We start from the raw sequence: 23263 nt of genomic DNA, 5'->3' as shown, positions 1-23263 counted from the left end.
CTGCACCTGACGCTCTAACCGAACCCCCGCGATCAGACATCCTTCGGATAGGGGATAAGATGTCTATGGGAGGATTCAGAAAAGTGTTGGTGGGAGAGCCGTGTAGCAAGTTCCTAGAACAGCGCCACTCCACCCATGGGTAGTGTCAGGTACTGCAACTACTCCGCATGTCCAAAGGCTGAGCTGCAATACCCCCCATAACCTATAGGCAGGAGTGTCACTGTTTCTAGAAGACAGCCGCCATGTTTAATAGTCTCACACAATGGCTTTGAAAAGCAAAAATTGAAGTCCATAAACATAAGAATATATTAAAATGAATCTTGAAAGTGAAATGCGTTTAACCCTTTGTGACTCACCAATCTCCATTTCGATAAAAGCCGCTTCATCCGGCAGCGCTCGCGGTATTACTCCGGGGTCACTGAAGCTGGTCCGCAGCAACGTGGCTATAGAGAAGAGGAAGAGGAGCACGGCAAACACGGGGATCGCCGGCGAGAGCTGCACGGCCAGATAGCGACACCTGCACAGGAAACATCGGAAACGGTCGTCAGCGTCACGCAAAATAATTAATCGTCCCCAGGGGCCAAACTACACATTAAATAATAATAATAAAAAATAAAGATTTTGGCTTCCAGTGCCTGGAAATCCACATTATAACCAGGAAATGTTGAACACGGAAATTCTCATGAGAGATCGAAACCTGCGAGCGACATTAACTTCTTCATTGCTTTGATACATTAGGGCTGTACGATTTTACTGGAAGGTTTAAAAGCGCCACCTTGTGGTCATCAGTGGTGCCTATTAGTTATTTAATTTAATTTATTTATTTTAATCTGAAATTTTTCTTTATAAACTTGCCGTGACGTCACGAGCCATAAAAGGGTACTCTGGTGGAAATTTTTTATTTTTTATAAATCAACCGGTGCCAGAAAGTTACAGATTTGTAGATTACTTCTATTAAAAAAATTGTAGTCCTCCCAGTACTAATTAGCTGCTGAATACTACAGAGGAAATTATTTTCTTTTTGGAACACAGAGCTCTCTGCTGACATCATGAGCACAGTGCTCTCTGCTGACATCATGAGCACAGTGCTCTCTGCTGACATCTCTGTCCATTTTAGGAACTGTCCAGAGCAGGAGAAAATCCCTATAGCAAACATATGCTACTCTGGACAGTTCCCAAAATGGACAGAGATGTCAGCAGAGAGCACTGTGGTCGTGATGTCAGCAGAGAGCTCTGTGTTCCAAAAAGAAAATCATTTCCTTTGTAGTGTTCATCAGCTAATAAGTACTGCAAGGATTAAGATTTCTTTAATAGAAGTCATTTACAAATGTTTAACTTTCTGGCACCAGTCTAGGGGCGGAGTACCCCTTTAAAGGGGTACTCCGCTGCTCAGCGTTAGGAACAAACTGTTCCGAATGCTGGAGCTTGTGAAGTCATAGCCCTGTGCCCTCATGCTGTCCCGCCCCCCCACAATGCAAGTCTGCAAGAGGGGGAGGGGCGATAGCAGTCACGCCCCCTCCCATAGACTTGCATTGAGGGGGTGAGGCGTGACATTATGAAGGAGTGGTTAGAACGTCACAAGCTCCCGGCGCCGGCTCCTGTGTTCGGAACAGTGGAGTACTCCTTTAAGGAGTCCCCTATTCTCATCCAGTCTGCAAGAAATTACTAAAAACATCCACAGAGCAGGTGGTTATCAAGGCCTGTAAATTAGGGGTAGTTTTGGCTCCGCATGGGTGGAGCTAAGCCTTTAAATATTTCAGTATAGAAGCGCGTATCAAAAATGTAGCAAAACTAAACAGTGATACTCACTCGAAAGCAAAGAAGAGAGAACATGTCCCGAGGATGAGTATGAGTGTCAGGTAGAAGATCCCCTTCTGCCTCGCCATCATGACCCGGCCATCGCAGCAGAACGTGTTCTTCCCAGGAAGCTTCTCCCATTTCCGGGTCACCTTCTTCCTCACCATCATGACAGACATGGTGCCTGGTGAAGTGTTCAGCCTTCACTATTCCGCTCTCTTAGTCCCTTTCGGCTCTGCTATCCAAGGCTTTTCCACACAGGCCGAGCTGAGCCGCGCAACATATTAGATACAAATAACTTCCTGCAGAGAAAGAAAGAAAAGGGTTAAAGAAAGAAATACACAAGTCTATAGCGGCAGTATTATAGTAGTTATATTCTTGTATATAGGAGCAGTATTATAGTAGTTATATTCTTGTATATAGGAGCAGTATTATAGTAGTTATATTCTTGTATATAGGAGCAGTATTATAGTAGTTATATTCTTGTATGTAGGAGCAGTATTATAGTAGTTATATTCTTGTATATAGGAGCAGTATTATAGTAGTTATATGCTTGTATATAGGAGCAGTATTATAGAAGTTATATTCTTGTATATAGGAGCAGTATTATAGTAGTTATATTCTTGTATATAGGAGCAGTATTATAGCAGTTATATTCTTGTATATAGGAGCAGTATTACAGTAGTTATATTCTTGTATATAGGAGCAGTATTACAGTAGTTATATTCTTGAATATAGGTGCAGTATTATAGAAGTTATATTCTTGTATATAGGAGGCAGTATTATAGTAGTTATATTCTTGTATATAGGAGGCAGTATTATAGTAGTTATATTCTTGTATATAGGAGCAGTATTATAGTAGTTATATTCTTGTATATAGGAGTAGTATTACAGTAGTTATATTCTTGTATATAGGGGTAGTATTATAGTAGTTATATTCTTGGGCAGTATTAGTATAAACTGACATTACATTGTTGCCTGTAAAGAATAGTAATAATAGACTCCTCTCTATAAACATTTCTTTGTCTCAGTCGCTGTTCACATGATTCTGTTTCCATCACATTACAATGATAACTCCAATGATTTTTCCGGTATAAAGGCGACATTGTTAATAGAAATTCTCCTATAGCCCCATTTCTACCATTTGTTTCTGTAGCAGCATTAAGGCCACATAATATCAGACGTCGGCTGCTCATCTGGCAGAATCACATCAGGACGGTTATTTTTACTTCTTCTGTAACCTGCCAATCTACAGAACAGGAAAATAGGTCAAACGACACATGTGGAGCTCGGAATACAGGATCCGCGGCCGCCCACCGCTTCGCCTTTCAAGAATCGGCTATTATTGCTGGCAGATGATCCCGGGCGCGCACCTCAAAGGTTGTTCTACAGAGATACGAGGACATTCTGGGGCCTCTGACTTGTTAGGAACATAAAGAGACAGGATCAGAATGAAGATTAGAAACAAACCCGAGAACGCTCCTCTCCTGTATATTCAGGTATCTGCGAAAACCAAGATGTGTCTTTCACAGAGACAATTTTAAAGGGACCACGTCAAGTTTTTTTTCTTCTTTTTATAAAACAATAAATAGTAACCAAATACTAACACAAATATAAAATTTTCTGACTGTAAAGATAGTTATTTTCTCTGTATATAGACCAATGGACACTGGTGTCTGTGAGAGAATTTATTGGCTTCTATGGGAGAGTGTTGTGGGCATGCTTTGTGATCTGTGCAGGAAGAAGGAAGTGATCTGTGACCATACCCTACTGGCTTCTATGGTAGAGAGTTGTGGGCACGCTCTGTGACTTGTGCAGATGTCATGGTGCAGGGAAGGGGTGATCTGTGACCATTCCTGTTGCAGTTTTTTCCAACCTCTGTGCCCTTCAGCTGTTTCAAAACTACAACTTCCAGCATGCCCGGACAGCCAAAGGAAAAGTGCTTCTGTAACAGCTAAAGGGACACATGTTGGCTTCTATGGGAGAGGGTTGTGGATATGCTTTGTGATCTGTGCAGGAAGGAGGAGGAGATGACTTGTGACCACACCCTATTGACTTCTATAAAAACAAAAGGAATGCACTCCATGGCACAGCACTTCAAAATGTGTATTTGTGCAAACCAAGCACAACATAGGGCAGTAGATAATAACAGGAATCTCTGCAGCCTATTCCCACCCTCAATAAGTGATGTCATATTATGAAACGCAGTGCATTGTGGGTAATTAACTCCCTTGTTGATTCAGTTCTTTGTCTCTCAGCGCTTGATTTTATCCCACCATAGAGAAGACAATACTAATTATATTACTGGCTTCTATGGGAGAGGGATGTGGGCATGCTTTGTGATCTGTGCAGGAAGAAGGAGATGGCTTCTATAATAGAGGGTAATGGGTGTGCTCTGTGAATTGTGCAGGGAAGGGGGAAAAGGTGATTTGAGATCGTACTTGTTGCAACATTTTCCAACTCTCAGCTTTTGCAAAACTACAAGTCCCAGTAGGCCCGGACAGCTAAAAGCTGTCCAGACATGCCTGGAGTTGTAATTCTGCAACAGCTAAAAAGGCACACATGTCGGGAAACACTGCCCTTTTGACTTCTATGGGAGAGTGTTGTGGGCATGCTTTGTGATCTGTGCAGGAAGAAGGGGGACATGATCTGTGGCCATATCATGTTGGCTTCTATGGGAGAGCGTTGTGCGCATGCTTTGGGACCTGTGCAGATGTCACTAAGCAGAGAGGGGGAGAATGTTATCAGTAACCACACCCTATTGGTTTCCATGAGAGAAGATTGTGGGCATGCTCTGTGACCTTTTTACAGGTAACTTTGCAGGAAGAGTATGGAATGAGCTGTGTCTATCACCTTTCATTGTATCCTTGCCTATGATGATGATGAGGAGAAGTGATCTCTACATTACAGGAAAGGTCCGGGCCACTGCAAGACTCCACCCACTGCAAGACTCCACCCACTGCAAGACTCCACTGTCAAGCAACAGCAGAATTTTGAATGCAGCTCTGGCTGAGACTGATCAGTATACATATATCACATTTATCTACAGTGGGGATCAAAAGTTTGGACACCCCAGGTAAAAATTTGTATTAATGTGCATAAAGAAGCCAAGGAAAGATGGAAAAATCTCCAAAAGGCATCAAATTACAGATTAGACATTCTTATAATATGTCAACAAAGGTTACATTTTATTTCCCCCCAAAAAAATGGCGTCTGCAAAAGTTTGGGCACCCTGCAGAATTTATAGCATGCACTGCCCCCTTTGCAAAGCTGAGACCTGCCAGTGTCATGGATCGTTCTCAATCATCATCTGACACCACCTGGTCTTCCCAATCTCAAAGGTTTTAAATGCCCAGACTCATCTGATCTTGCCCCAACAATCAGCACCATGGGTTCTTCTAAGCAGTTGTCTAGAAATCTGAAACTGAAAATAGTTGACGCTCACAAAGCTAGAGAAGGCTGTAAGAAGATAGCAAAACGTTTTCAGATGTCAATATCCTCTGTTCGGAATGTAATTAAGAAATGGCAGTCATCAGGAACAGTGGAAGTTAAAGAAAGATCTGGAAGACCAAGAAAAATATCAGACAGAACAACTCGCAGGATTGTGAGAAAAACAATTCAAAACCCACGTTAGACTGCACAATCCCTCCAGAAAGATCTGGCAGACACTGGAGTTGTGGTATACTATTCCACTATAAAGAGATACTTGTGCAAATATGGTCTTCATGGAAGAGTCATCAGATGAAAACCTCTTCTACGTCCTCACCACAAAAAAATCAGTGTTTGAACTTTGCAAATGAACATATAGACAAGCCTGATGCATTTTGGAAACAAGTTCTGTGGACCAATGAGGTTAAAATTTAACTTTTTGGCCGGAATGAGCAAAGGTACGTTTGGAGAAGAAGGGGAACAGAATTTAATGAAAAGAACCTCTGTCCAACTGTTAAGCATGGGGGTGGATCAATCATGCTTTGGGGTTGTATTGCAGCCAGTGGCACAGGGAACATCTCACGAGTAGAAGGAAAAATGGATTCAATAAAATTTCAGCAAATTTTGGATTCTAACTTGATGCCATCTGTGAAAAAGTGAGAGAGAGTTAAAGAGAGGATGGCTTCTACAAATGGATAATGATCCTAAACACACCTCCAAATCCACGGGGGATTACATCAAGAGGCGTAAACTGAAGGTTTTGCCATGGCCTTCACAATCTCCTGACCTCAACATTATTGAAAATCTATGGATAGACCTTAAAAGAGCAGTGCGTGACAGACAGCCCAGAAATCTCAAAGAACTGGAAGACTTTTGTAAGGAAGAATGGGCAAAGATACCTCAAACAAGAATTGAAAGACTCTTGGCTGCTACAAAAAGTGTTTACAAGCTGTGATACTTGCCAAAGGGGGCAGTACAAGATATTAATTCTGCAGGGTGCCCAAATATTTGCAGACACCATTTTTTTGTTTTCTGTTATTTTGAAAGTGTAAATGATGGAAATAAAATGTAACTTTTGTTGACATATTATAAGAATGTCTAATCTGTAATTTGACGCCTTTTGGAGATTTTTCCATCTTTCTTTGGCTTCTTTATGCACATTAATACTAATTTTTCCCTGGGGTGCCCAAACTTTTGATCCCCACTGTAATCCCCCCTGTACATGAAATTTGCTTTTGTTCTCTCGTGTACGCCCCTCCCTTTCTATAAGACCTGTTAGGAAATATGGATGTTATAGAGAGGTCCCTTGAAGGGATCCGCCCCCCGAGGAGCTTCTAATGGGCCTCATGTCTCATCCTGACAGACCCCGTCCACCCTCGTATTTCGCAGACGGCAATTTATCAATCTGATCGGCCCCGTGGGAAACAACAACCATAAAACATTTCCTCTGCAGGAGCGAACGGATGACCGCGATACTGAGATGAAGAAAAAAAATCAGCTGGAGAGGAGGACCCCCGCGGCGGCCCTCACATTAGGGGCTACTCCGGTACCGAGCTGTATGTAATCCTGTGGACGGTCACAATGTAGCCCCAGCCAAACTTGCTTCCAGTTATTGTAAAACTACAACTCCCAGCATGCCCGGACAGCCGGAGGCTGTCCGGGCATGCTGGGAGTTGTAGTTTTACAACTGCAGGTGGCGCACTGGTTGGGAAACACTGTCCAAGAGGATCTGTCTGCGATGAATCTGTCCCTTTAAATGATGGAGACAAATCGTTACAATGATGTATTTCTCGCTCTCCCCGTTTCCTTCTCCGCAGTGGCGCACACTTACCGTCCCAATGACCAAACGGCTATGTTGTGAGATTACCATAATGCTGTGGCTATTTCCTGTTAGAGTTCCTTCCTTCCAACTACAAGTCCCATGATTCCTTGTATGCAAGCGTGAGGTCACTTTTCTCCCTCCCACCCCTTGAAACACACACGTGCTGCCTTCAATGCAATAGACCATTGTTTTCTAACCAGGGTGCTTCCAGCTGTTGCAAATTCTAGCAGAATGATCTCCCACCCAGCGGTCGCTCCACCGATTAAAGCAGACAGGCTCCCTGAGATCACCTGACTAGGGATGTAATGTCTCGGGCCTCACTGCAACCTGGGAAAACCTGAGACAACACATCTTGTATGCGGTTGTCTCTAAATTTTGTGGCAAAGATCACAGAAGAATTGTGAGAAAACCATCACATATAGGTACAGACATTATAAACTGCACTAACCTTACAACACCTGTAGCATAGTCAAATGTAAAAAAAAAAAAATATATATATATATATTCCCGGAATACCCCTTTAAATGGTATTCCACTGTCCTATTCACAAAGCGGAATTTCCGCGTATTTTCAGAACACTGAATTCTGCGGGAAAAAAATCTGAATGGAATTTGAACAGGAACTGCAGAATTCCGTCCTGTGAACATACATTCTGGGACACATTAACTCTTTTTTCTGCCAAAAAGCAGTGCCCAGACAGTTAAATCATACTTTATGACGGTGACTGAAGTCCTATGCAAGTCTATGGGACTTCCGGTACATTTCCTGATTGCGTTACATTTAGGCTCAGGAGATTAGCCGGGAGTTTTAAACATCCTGCTGCGGCCAAACCAATGTCATGATAAAGTATGATTTAACTGTCAGGAGGGTGCAAGGAATACTAAGTGCAGGGGGCAGGGAGGGCATGGAGTGAGCGGAGATTTATTGTGTGCTGAGAGAAGACATCAGTGTGGGGGCAGGGAGAGGGAATGGCAGGGTTGATGCAGTGACAAGTGCTGGGAGGATGAGCAGCATATGATCGCTGGGGCTTCAGGAGACTAGAAAAGCAGGGTGGCTCACAGTATACGTGCCACTAAGCTTCCCCAGTCTCCTGAAAACCTCCAATATGACTGCTTTACCAGGATATTCTTTTCAGAAGCCTGAAAAAGCTGGGTAGCAGGCAGTACACAGTCCAGGGCTCACAGTACTTCCCCAGCTTAATAAGGAAAAAACCTGCAAAATAATCAAACCAAGGATTACTCCACCAAAACAGAAGCATCATCTCACAGCCCGTTTCCTCACAGCAGAGGTTCTACAATTTATATAACTCACACGCAGCTGTTCCTAATCAATATCGACCTTCATGCAACTTTGTATGAACAATTGATTTGTACGAAAAACGTAAGAGAAAAAGGAACGTAAGCGGGAAACCTAACCGGAATAACCGAGTATACGAGACCCTGGTGGGAGGAGCTAATGAATATAATATATACGGACCCCCGCACACCATGTATATAATATATACGGACCCCCGCACACCGTGTATACTATATACAGACCCCAGCACACAGCGTGTATTATATACAGACCCCCCCGCACACCATGTATATTATATACGGATCCCCGCACACCGTGTATATTATATACAGACCCCCCCGCACACCGTGTATATTATATACAGACCCTCCCCCGCACACCATGTATATTATATACAGACCCCCCCCGCACACCGTGTATATTATATACAGACCCCCCCCCCGCACACCATGTATATTATATACAGACCCCCCCGCACACCATGTATATTATATACAGACCCCCCGCACACCGTGTATATTATATACAGACCCTCCCCCGCACACCGTGTATATTATATACAGACCCCCCCCCCGCACACCATGTATATTATATACAGACCCTCCCCCGCACACCATGTATATTATATACGGACCCCCCGCGCACCATGTATATTATATACAGACCCCCGCACACCATGTATATTATATACGGACCCCCCACACCATGTATATTATATACGGACCCCCGCACACCATGTATATTATATAGAGACCCCCACACACCGTGTATATTATATACAGACCCCCCCCCCCCCCGCACACCATGTATATTATATACGGACCCCCGCACACCATGTATACTATATACAGACCCCAGCACACCATGTATATTATATACAGACCCCCGCACACCATGTATATTATATACAGACCCCCGCACACCGTGTATATTATATACAGACCCCCGCACACCGTGTATATTATATACAGACCCCCGCACACCGTGTATATTATATACAGACCCCCCGCACACCGTTTATATTATATACAGACCCCCCGCACACCGTGTATATTATATACAGACCCCCGCACACCATGTATATTATATACAGACCCCCCGCACACCGTGTATATTATATACAGACCCCCGCACACCGTGTATATTATATACAGACCCCCCCCCCCCCCGCACACCATGTATATTATATACAGACCCCCGCACACCATGTATATTATATACAGACCCCCCGCACACCGTGTATATTATATACAGACCCCCGCACACCGTGTATATTATATACAGACCCCCCCCCCCCCGCACACCATGTATATTATATACAGACCCCCGCACACCGTGTATATTATATACAGACCCCCGCACACCGTGTATATTATATACAGACCCCCCGCACACCGTGTATATTATATACAGACCCCCACACACCGTGTATACTATATACAGACCCCCGCACACCGTGTATATTATATACAGACCCCCGCACACCATGTATATTATATCAGACCCCCGCACACCGTGTATATTATATACGGACCCCCCCGCACACCATGTATATTATATACAGACCCCCACACACCGTGTATATTATATACGGACTCCCGCGCACCATGTATATTATATACAGACCCCCGCGCACCATGTATATTATATACAGACCCCCGCACACCGTGTATATTATATACAGACCCCCCCGCACACCATGTATATTATATACAGACCCCCACACACCATGTATATTATATACAGACCCCCCCCCCGCACACCATGTATATTATATACAGACCCCCGCACACCATGTATATTATATACAGACCCCCGCACACCATGTATATTATATACAGACCCCCCACACACCATGTATATTATATACAGACCCCCCCCCCCGCACACCATGTATATTATATACAGACCCCCCCCCCGCACACCATGTATATTATATACAGACCCCCCCGCACACCATGTATATTATATACAGACCCCCACACACCATGTATATTATATACAGACCCCCCCCCCCGCACACCATGTATATTATATACAGACCCCCCCCCCGCACACCATGTATATTATATACGGACCCCCGCACACCGTGTATATTATATACAGACCCCCGCACACCATGTATATTATATACAGACCCCCGCACACCATGTATATTATATACAGACCCCTGCACACCATGTATATTATATACGGACCCCCCCCCGCACACCGTGTATATTATATACAGACCCCCGCACACCATGTATATTATATACAGACCCCCCCCGCACACCGTGTATATTATATACAGACCCCCCCGCACACCGTGTATATTATATACGGACCCCCCGCACACCGTGTATATTATATACAGACCCCCGCACACCATGTATATTATATACAGACCCCCACACACCATGTATATTATATACAGACCCCCCCCCCGCACACCGTGTATATTATATACAGACCCCCCCCGCACACCGTGTATATTATATACGGACCCCCCGCACACCGTGTATATTATATACAGACCCCCGCACACCGTGTATATTATATACGGACCCCCCCACACACCGTGTATATTATATACGGACCTCCACACACCGTGTATATTATATACGGACCCCCCGCACACCGTGTATATTATATACAGACCCCCGCACACCGTGTATATTATATACAGACCCCCGCACACCATGTATATTATATACAGACCCCCCCCCCCCGCACACCATGTATATTATATACGGACCCCCGCACACCGTGTATATTATATACAGACCCCCCCGCACACCGTGTATATTATATACAGACCCCCCCGCACACCGTGTATATTATATACGGACCCCCCGCGCACCATGTATATTATATACAGACCCCCCCCGCACACCGTGTATATTATATACAGACCCCCCCCGCACACCATGTATATTATATACGGACCCCCCGCACACCGTGTATATTATATACGGACCCCCCGCGCACCATGTATATTATATACAGACCCCCGCGCACCGTGTATATTATATACGGACCCCCGCGCACCGTGTATATTATATACAGACCCCCACACACCGTGTATATTATATACAGACCCCCCGCACACCGTGTATATTATATACAGACCCCCGCACACCATGTATATTATATATAGACCCCCCCGCACACCATGTATATTATATACGGACCCCCGCACACCATGTATATTATATACAGACCCCCGCAAACCGTGTATACTATATACAGACCCCCGCACACCGTGTATATTATATACAGACCCCCGCACACCGTGTATATTATATACAGACCCCCCCCGCACACCATGTATATTATATACAGACCCCCGCACACCATGTATATTATATACAGACCCCCCACACACCATGTATATTATATACGGACCCCCCGCGCACCATGTATATTATATACAGACCCCCGCACACCATGTATATTATATACAGACCCCCGCACACCATGTATATTATATACGGACCCCCCACACCATGTATATTATATACGGACCCCCGCACACCATGTATATTATATAGAGACCCCCACACACCGTGTATATTATATACAGACCCCCCCCCCCGCACACCATGTATATTATATACGGACCCCCGCACACCATGTATACTATATACAGACCCCAGCACACCATGTATATTATATACAGACCCCCGCACACCATGTATATTATATACAGACCCCCGCACACCATGTATATTATATACAGACCCCCGCACACCGTGTATATTATATACAGACCCCCGCACACCGTGTATATTATATACAGACCCCCCGCACACCGTTTATATTATATACAGACCCCCCGCACACCGTGTATATTATATACAGACCCCCGCACACCGTGTATATTATATACAGACCCCCGCACACCGTGTATATTATATACAGACCCCCCGCACACCGTGTATATTATATACAGACCCCCGCACACCATGTATATTATATACAGACCCCCACACACCGTGTATACTATATACAGACCCCCGCACACCGTGTATATTATATACAGACCCCCGCACACCATGTATATTATATCAGACCCCCGCACACCGTGTATATTATATACGGACCCCCCCGCACACCATGTATATTATATACAGACCCCCACACACCGTGTATATTATATACGGACTCCCGCACACCGTGTATATTATATACAGACCCCCCCGCACACCATGTATATTATATACAGACCCCCCCGCACACCATGTATATTATATACAGACCCCCGCGCACCATGTATATTATATACAGACCCCCGCACACCGTGTATATTATATACAGACCCCCCCGCACACCATGTATATTATATACAGACCCCCACACACCATGTATATTATATACAGACCCCCCCCCCGCACACCATGTATATTATATACAGACCCCCGCACACCATGTATATTATATACAGACCCCCGCACACCATGTATATTATATACAGACCCCCACACACCATGTATATTATATACAGACCCCCCCCGCACACCGTGTATATTATATACAGACCCCCCCGCACACCGTGTATATTATATACGGACCCCCCGCACACCGTGTATATTATATACAGACCCCCGCACACCATGTATATTATATACAGACCCCCACACACCATGTATATTATATACAGACCCCCCCCCCGCACACCGTGTATATTATATACAGACCCCCCCCCGCACACCGTGTATATTATATACGGACCCCCCGCACACCGTGTATATTATATACAGACCCCCGCCACCGTGTATATTATATACGGACCCCCCCACACACCGTGTATATTATATACGGACCTCCACACACCGTGTATATTATATACGGACCCCCCGCACACCGTGTATATTATATACAGACCCCCGCACACCGTGTATATTATATACAGACCCCCGCACACCATGTATATTATATACAGACCCCCCCCCCCCCGCACACCATGTATATTATATACGGACCCCCGCACACCGTGTATATTATATACAGACCCCCCCGCACACCGTGTATATTATATACAGACCCCCCCGCACACCGTGTATATTATATACGGACCCCCCGCGCACCATGTATATTATATACAGACCCCCCCCGCACACCGTGTATATTATATACAGACCCCCCCCGCACACCATGTATATTATATACGGACCCCCCGCACACCGTGTATATTATATACGGACCCCCCGCGCACCATGTATATTATATACAGACCCCCGCGCACCGTGTATATTATATACGGACCCCCGCGCACCGTGTATATTATATACAGACCCCCACACACCGTGTATATTATATACAGACCCCCCGCACACCGTGTATATTATATACAGACCCCCCGCACACCATGTATATTATATACAGACCCCCCCGCACACCATGTATATTATATACGGACCCCCGCACACCATGTATATTATATACAGACCCCCGCAAACCGTGTATACTATATACAGACCCCCGCACACCGTGTATATTATATACAGACCCCCCCCGCACACCATGTATATTATATACAGACCCCCCCCGCACACCATGTATATTATATACAGACCCCCGCACACCATGTATATTATATACAGACCCCCCACACACCATGTATATTATATACAGACCCCCCACACACCATGTATATTATATACAGACCCCCCCCCCCCACACACCATGTATATTATATACAGACCCCCGCACACCATGTATATTATATACAGACCCCCGCACACCATGTATATTATATACAGACCCCCGCACACCGTGTATATTATATACAGACCCCCGCACACCATGTATATTATATACAGACCCCCGCACACCGTGTATATTATATACAGACCCCCCCCCCGCACACCATGTATATTATATACAGACCCCCGCGCACCATGTATATTATATACAGACCCCCCCGCACACCGTGTATATTATATACAGACCCCCGCACACCATGTATATTATATACGGACCCCCGCACACCGTGTATATTATATACAGACCCCCCACACACCGTGTATATTATATACAGACCCCCGCACACCGTGTATATTATATACAGACCCCCCACACACCATGTATATTATATACGGACTCCCGCGCACCATGTATATTATATACAGACCCCCGCACACCATGTATATTATATACAGACCCCCCCGCACACCGTGTATATTATATCAGACCCCCGCACACCATGTATATTATATACAGACCCCCCGCACACCGTGTATATTATATACAGACCCCCGCACACCATGTATATTATATACAGACCCCCGCACACCATGTATATTATATACAGACCCCCCGCACACCGTGTATATTATATACAGACCCCCGCACACCATGTATATTATATACAGACCCCCCACACACCGTGTATATTATATACAGACCCCCGCACACCGTGTATATTATATACAGACCCCCCGCACACCGTGTATATTATATACAGACCCCCGCACACCGTGTATATTATATACAGACCCCCGCACACCGTGTATATTATATACAGACCCCCCACACACCATGTATATTATATACAGACCCCCGCACACCGTGTATATTATATACAGACCCCCCACACACCATGTATATTATATACAGACCCCCGCACACCGTGTATATTATATACAGACCCCCGCGCACCATGTATATTATATACAGACCCCCCGCACACCGTGTATATTATATACAGACCCCCCGCACACCGTGTATATTATATACAGACCCCCGCACACCATGTATATTATATACAGACCCCCCACACACCGTGTATACTATATACAGACCCCCGCACACCGTGTATATTATATACAGACCCCCGCACACCATGTATATTATATCAGACCCCCGCACACCGTGTATATTATATACGGACCCCCCCGCACACCATGTATATTATATACAGACCCCCACACACCGTGTATATTATATACGGACTCCCGCGCACCATGTATATTATATACAGACCCCCGCGCACCATGTATATTATATACAGACCCCCGCACACCGTGTATATTATATACAGACCCCCCCGCACACCATGTATATTATATACAGACCCCCCCGCACACCAAGTATATTATATACAGACCCCCACACACCATGTATATTATATACAGACACCCCCCCCGCACACCGTGTATATTATATACAGACCCCCCCGCACACCGTGTATATTATATACAGACCCCCGCACACCATGTATATTATATACGGACCCCCGCACACCGTGTATATTATATACGGACCCCCGCACACCGTGTATATTATATACAGACCCCCGCACACCATGTATATTATATACAGACCCCCGCACACCATGTATATTATATACAGACCCCCCCGCACACCATGTATATTATATACAGACCCCCCCGCACACCATGTATATTATATACAGACCCCCACACACCATGTATATTATATACAGACCCCCGCACACCATGTATATTATATACAGACCCCCCCGCACACCATGTATATTATATACAGACCCCCGCACACCGTGTATATTATATACAGACCCCCCCGCACACCATGGATATTATATACAGACCGCCACACACCATGTATATTATATACGGACTCCCGCGCACCATGTATATTATATACAGACCCCCGCACACCATGTATATTATATACAGACCCCCGCACACCATGTATATTATATACAGACCCCCCCGCACACCATGGATATTATATACAGACCGCCACACACCGTGTATATTATATACAGACCCCCGCACACCATGTATATTATATACAGACCCCCCACACACCGTGTATATTATATACAGACCCCCGCACACCGTGTATATTATATACAGACCCCCCACACACCATGTATATTATATACAGACCCCCGCACACCATGTATATTATATACAGACCCCCCGCACACCGTGTATATTATATACAGACCCCCGCACACCATGTATATTATATACAGACCCCCCACACACCGTGTATATTATATACGGACTCCCGCGCACCATGTATATTATATACAGACCCCCCGCACACCGTGTATATTATATACAGACCCCCCGCACACCGTGTATATTATATACAGACCCCCGCACACCATGTATATTATATACAGACCCCCGCACACCATGTATATTATATACAGACCCCCGCACACCATGTATATTATATACAGACCCCCCGCACACCGTGTATATTATATACAGACCCCCGCACACCATGTATATTATATACAGACCCCCCCACACACCGTGTATATTATATACAGACCCCCGCACACCGTGTATATTATATACAGACCCCCCACACACCATGTATATTATATACAGACCCCCGCACACCGTGTATATTATATACAGACCCCCGCGCACCATGTATATTATATACAGACCCCCCGCACACCGTGTATATTATATACAGACCCCCCGCACACCGTGTATATTATATACAGACCCCCGCACACCATGTATATTATATACAGACCCCCACACACCGTGTATACTATATACAGACCCCCGCACACCGTGTATATTATATACAGACCCCCGCACACCATGTATATTATATCAGACCCCCGCACACCGTGTATATTATATACGGACCCCCCCGCACACCATGTATATTATATACAGACCCCCACACACCGTGTATATTATATACGGACTCCCGCGCACCATGTATATTATATACAGACCCCCGCGCACCATGTATATTATATACAGACCCCCCGCACACCGTGTATATTATATACAGACCCCCACACACCGTGTATATTATATACAGACCCCCCCGCACACCATGTATATTATATACAGACCCCCCCGCACACCATGTATATTATATACAGACCCCCACACACCATGTATATTATATACAGACACCCCCCCCCGCACACCGTGTATATTATATACAGACCCCCCCGCACACCGTGTATATTATATACAGACCCCCGCACACCATGTATATTATATACGGACCCCCCGCACACCGTGTATATTATATACGGACCCCCGCACACCGTGTATATTATATACAGACCCCCGCACACCATGTATATTATATACAGACCCCCGCACACCATGTATATTATATACAGACCCCCGCGCACCATGTATATTATATACAGACCCCCGCACACCATGTATATTATATACAGACCCCCGCACACCGTGTATATTATATACAGACCCCCCCCCGCACACCATGTATATTATATACAGACCCCCGCGCACCATGTATATTATATACAGACCCCCCACACACCATGTATATTATATACAGACCCCCCCGCACACCATGTATATTATATACAGACCCCCGCACACCGTGTATATTATATACGGACCCCCCGCACACCATGTATATTATATACAGACCCCCCCGCACACCGTGTATATTATATCAGACCCCCGCACACCATGTATATTATATACAGACCCCCCGCACACCGTGTATATTATATACAGACCCCCGCACACCATGTATATTATATACAGACCCCCGCACACCATGTATATTATATACAGACCCCCCGCACACCGTGTATATTATATACAGACCCCCGCACACCATGTATATTATATACAGACCCCCCACACACCGTGTATATTATATACAGACCCCCGCACACCGTGTATATTATATACAGACCCCCCACACACCATGTATATTATATACAGACCCCCCGCACACCGTGTATATTATATACAGACCCCCGCACACCGTGTATATTATATACAGACCCCCGCGCACCGTGTATATTATATACAGACCCCCGCACACCGTGTATATTATATACAGACCCCCCACACACCATGTATATTATATACAGACCCCCGCACACCGTGTATATTATATACAGACCCCCCACACACCATGTATATTATATACAGACCCCCGCACACCGTGTATATTATATACAGACCCCCGCGCACCATGTATATTATATACAGACCCCCCGCACACCGTGTATATTATATACAGACCCCCCGCACACCGTGTATATTATATACAGACCCCCGCACACCATGTATATTATATACAGACCCCCACACACCGTGTATACTATATACAGACCCCCGCACACCGTGTATATTATATACAGACCCCCGCACACCATGTATATTATATCAGACCCCCGCACACCGTGTATATTATATACGGACCCCCCCGCACACCATGTATATTATATACAGACCCCCACACACCGTGTATATTATATACGGACTCCCGCGCACCATGTATATTATATACAGACCCCCCGCACACCGTGTATATTATATACAGACCCCCCCGCACACCATGTATATTATATACAGACCCCCCCGCACACCATGTATATTATATACAGACCCCCCCGCACACCATGTATATTATATACAGACCCCCACACACCATGTATATTATATACAGACACCCCCCCCGCACACCGTGTATATTATATACAGACCCCCCCGCACACCGTGTATATTATATACAGACCCCCGCACACCATGTATATTATATACGGACCCCCGCACACCGTGTATATTATATACGGACCCCCGCACACCGTGTATATTATATACAGACCCCCGCACACCATGTATATTATATACAGACCCCCGCACACCATGTATATTATATACAGACCCCCCCCCCCCCGCACACCATGTATATTATATACGGACCCCCGCACACCGTGTATATTATATACAGACCCCCCCGCACACCATGTATATTATATACAGACCCCCGCACACCGTGTATATTATATACGGACCCCCCCGCACACCGTGTATATTATATACGGACCCCCCGCACACCGTGTATATTATATACAGACCCCCCCCGCACACCATGTATATTATATACGGACCCCCCGCACACCGTGTATATTATATACGGACCCCCCGCGCACCATGTATATTATATACAGACCCCCCCGCACACCATGTATATTATATACGGACCCCCGCACACCATGTATATTATATACAGACCCCCGCAAACCGTGTATACTATATACAGACCCCCGCACACCGTGTATATTATATACAGACCCCCGCACACCGTGTATATTATATACAGACCCCCCCGCACACCATGTATATTATATACAGACCCCCCGCACACCATGTATATTATATACAGACCCCCCACACACCATGTATATTATATACAGACCCCCCACACACCATGTATATTATATACAGACCCCCCCCCCCACACACCATGTATATTATATACAGACCCCCGCACACCATGTATATTATATACAGACCCCCGCACACCATGTATATTATATACAGACCCCCGCACACCGTGTATATTATATACAGACCCCCCCGCACACCATGTATATTATATACAGACCCCCGCACACCGTGTATATTATATACAGACCCCCCCCCCGCACACCATGTATATTATATACAGACCCCCGCGCACCATGTATATTATATACAGACCCCCACACACCATGTATATTATATACAGACCCCCGCACACCGTGTATATTATATACAGACCCCCCCCCCGCGCACCATGTATATTATATAGAGACCCCCGCACACCATGTATATTATATACAGACCCCCGCACACCATGTATATTATATACAGACCCCCCCGCACACCGTGTATATTATATCAGACCCCCCGCACACCATGTATATTATATACAGACCCCCCGCACACCGTGTATATTATATACAGACCCCCGCACACCATGTATATTATATACAGACCCCCGCACACCATGTATATTATATACAGACCCCCCGCACACCGTGTATATTATATACAGACCCCCGCACACCATGTATATTATATACAGACCCCCCACACACCGTGTATATTATATACAGACCCCCGCACACCGTGTATATTATATACAGACCCCCCACACACCATGTATATTATATACAGACCCCCGCACACCGTGTATATTATATACAGACCCCCGCACACCGTGTATATTATATACAGACCCCCGCGCACCGTGTATATTATATACAGACCCCCGCACACCGTGTATATTATATACAGACCCCCCCGCACACCGTGTATATTATATACGGACCCCCGCACACCGTGTATATTATATACAGACCCCCCGCACACCATGTATATTATATACAGACCCCCCCGCACACCATGTATATTATATACAGACCCCCCCGCACACCATGTATATTATATACAGACCCCCCCGCACACCATGTATATTATATACAGACCCCCCCGCACACCATGTATATTATATACAGACCCCCGCACACCATGTATATTATATACAGACCCCCACACACCATGTATATTATATACAGACCCCCCCCCCCCGCACACCATGTATATTATATACAGACCCCCCCCCCGCACACCATGTATATTATATACAGACCCCCCGCACACCATGTATAATATATACAGACCCCCCCCCCGCACACCATGTATATTATATACAGACCCCCCGCACACCGTGTATATTATATACAGACCCCCCCCCCCCGCACACCGTGTATATTATATACAGACCCCCCACACACCATGTATATTATATACAGACCCCCCCCCCCACACACCATGTATATTATATACAGACCCCCCACACACCATGTATATTATATACAGACCCCCCACACACCATGTATATTATATACAGACCCCCCCACACACCATGTATATTATATACAGACCCCCGTACACCGTGTATATTATATACAGACCCCCGCACACCATGTATATTATATACAGACCCCCCGCACACCATGTATATTATATACAGACCCCCGCACACCGTGTATATTATATACAGACCCCCGCACACCGTGTATATTATATACAGACCCCCGCACACCGTGTATATTATATACAGACCCCCCGCACACCATGTATATTATATACAGACCCCCCACACACCATGTATATTATATACAGACCCCCGCTACACCGTGTATATTATATACAGACCCCCGCACACCATGTATATTATATACAGACCCCCGCACACCATGTATATTATATACAGACCCCCCGCACACCGTGTATATTATATACAGACCCCCGCACACCGGTATATTATATACAGACCCCCGCACACCGTGTATATTATATACAGACCCCCCCACACACCATGTATATTATATACAGACCCCCCGCACACCATGTATATTATATACAGACCCCCGCCACACCATGTATATTATATACAGACCCCCCACACACCGTGTATATTATATACAGACCCCCCACACACGTGTATATTATATACAGACCCCCCAGCACACCATGTATATTATATACAGACCCCCGCACACCATGTATATTATATACAGACCCCCCACACACCATGTATATTATATACAGACCCCCCGACACACCATGTATATTATATACAGACCCCCCCACACACCATGTATATTATATACAGACCCCCGCACACCTGTATATTATATACAGACCCCCGCACACCATGTATATTATATACAGACCCCCGCACACCGTGTATATTATATACAGACCCCCCCACACACGTGTATATTATATACAGACCCCCCCGCAACACCATGTATATTATATACAGACCCCCCCACACCATGTATATTATATACAGACCCCCCACACACCATGTATATTATATACAGACCCCCCACACCACCCATGTATATTATATGACCCCCCCCCCCACACACCATGTATATTATATACAGACCCCCGCACACCATGTATATTATATACAGACCCCCGCACACCATGTATATTATATACAGACCCCCGCACACCGTGTATATTATATACAGACCCCCGTACACCGTGTATATTATATACAGACCCCCGTACACCGTGTATATTATATACAGACCCTCCCCCGCACACCATGTATATTATATACAGACCCCCGTACACCGTGTATATTATATACAGACCCCCGCACACCGTGTATATTATATACAGACCCCCGTACACCGTGTATATTATATACAGACCCCCGCACACCATGTATATTATATACGGACCCCCGCACACCGTGTATATTATATACAGACCCCCCCGCACACCATGTATATTATATACAGACCCCCGCACACCGTGTATATTATATACAGACCCCCCCCCCGCACACCATGTATATTATATACAGACCCCCGCGCACCATGTATATTATATACAGACCCCCCCGCACACCATGTATATTATATACAGACCCCCGCACACCGTGTATATTATATACGGACTCCCGCGCACCATGTATATTATATACAGACCCCCACACACCATGTATATTATATACGGACTCCCGCGCACCATGTATATTATATACAGACCCCCGCACACCGTGTATATTATATACAGACCCCCCCGCACACCGTGTATATTATATCAGACCCCCGCACACCATGTATATTATATACAGACCCCCCGCACACCGTGTATATTATATACAGACCCCCCGCACACCATGTATATTATATACAGACCCCCGCACACCATGTATATTATATACAGACCCCCCGCACACCGTGTATATTATATACAGACCCCCGCACACCATGTATATTATATACAGACCCCCCACACACCGTGTATATTATATACAGACCCCCGCACACCGTGTATATTATATACAGACCCCCCACACACCATGTATATTATATACAGACCCCCGCACACCGTGTATATTATATACAGACCCCCCCGCACACCATGTATATTATATACAGACCCCCGCACACCGTGTATATTATATACAGACCCCCCGCACACCATGTATATTATATACAGACCCCCGCACACCGTGTATATTATATACAGACCCCCGCGACACCGTGTATATTATATACAGACCCCCGCACACCGTGTATATTATATACAGACCCCCCCGCACACCGTGTATATTATATACAGACCCCCCGCACACCGTGTATATTATATACAGACCCCCCACACCACC

The 23263-nt window shown here is 45.3% G+C and overlaps 1 protein-coding gene across 2 annotated transcripts in view; it reads right to left on the bottom strand.

Moving 5' to 3' along the window:
• ZDHHC9 (zinc finger DHHC-type palmitoyltransferase 9) overlaps window positions 1-23263 on the bottom strand; it is a 152544-nt gene that overhangs the window by 30782 nt on the left and 98499 nt on the right. For both annotated transcript variants that reach the window (XM_056538227.1, XM_056538225.1), the window contains exons 2-3: window positions 1810-2099; window positions 357-517 (exon numbers count right to left, since the gene is read on the bottom strand). In XM_056538227.1, the coding sequence (XP_056394202.1) occupies window positions 357-517; window positions 1810-1976 (328 nt within the window). In that variant the 5' untranslated portion in view covers window positions 1977-2099. The remainder of the gene's footprint in view (window positions 1-356; window positions 518-1809; window positions 2100-23263) is intronic.

Source organism: Hyla sarda, chromosome 9 (genome assembly GCF_029499605.1).
Source record: "Hyla sarda isolate aHylSar1 chromosome 9, aHylSar1.hap1, whole genome shotgun sequence".
NCBI lineage: Eukaryota > Metazoa > Chordata > Amphibia > Anura > Hylidae > Hyla > Hyla sarda.
Note: the sequence above shows the minus strand (reverse complement) of the source record. Positions and strands in the feature narration are given on the sequence as shown.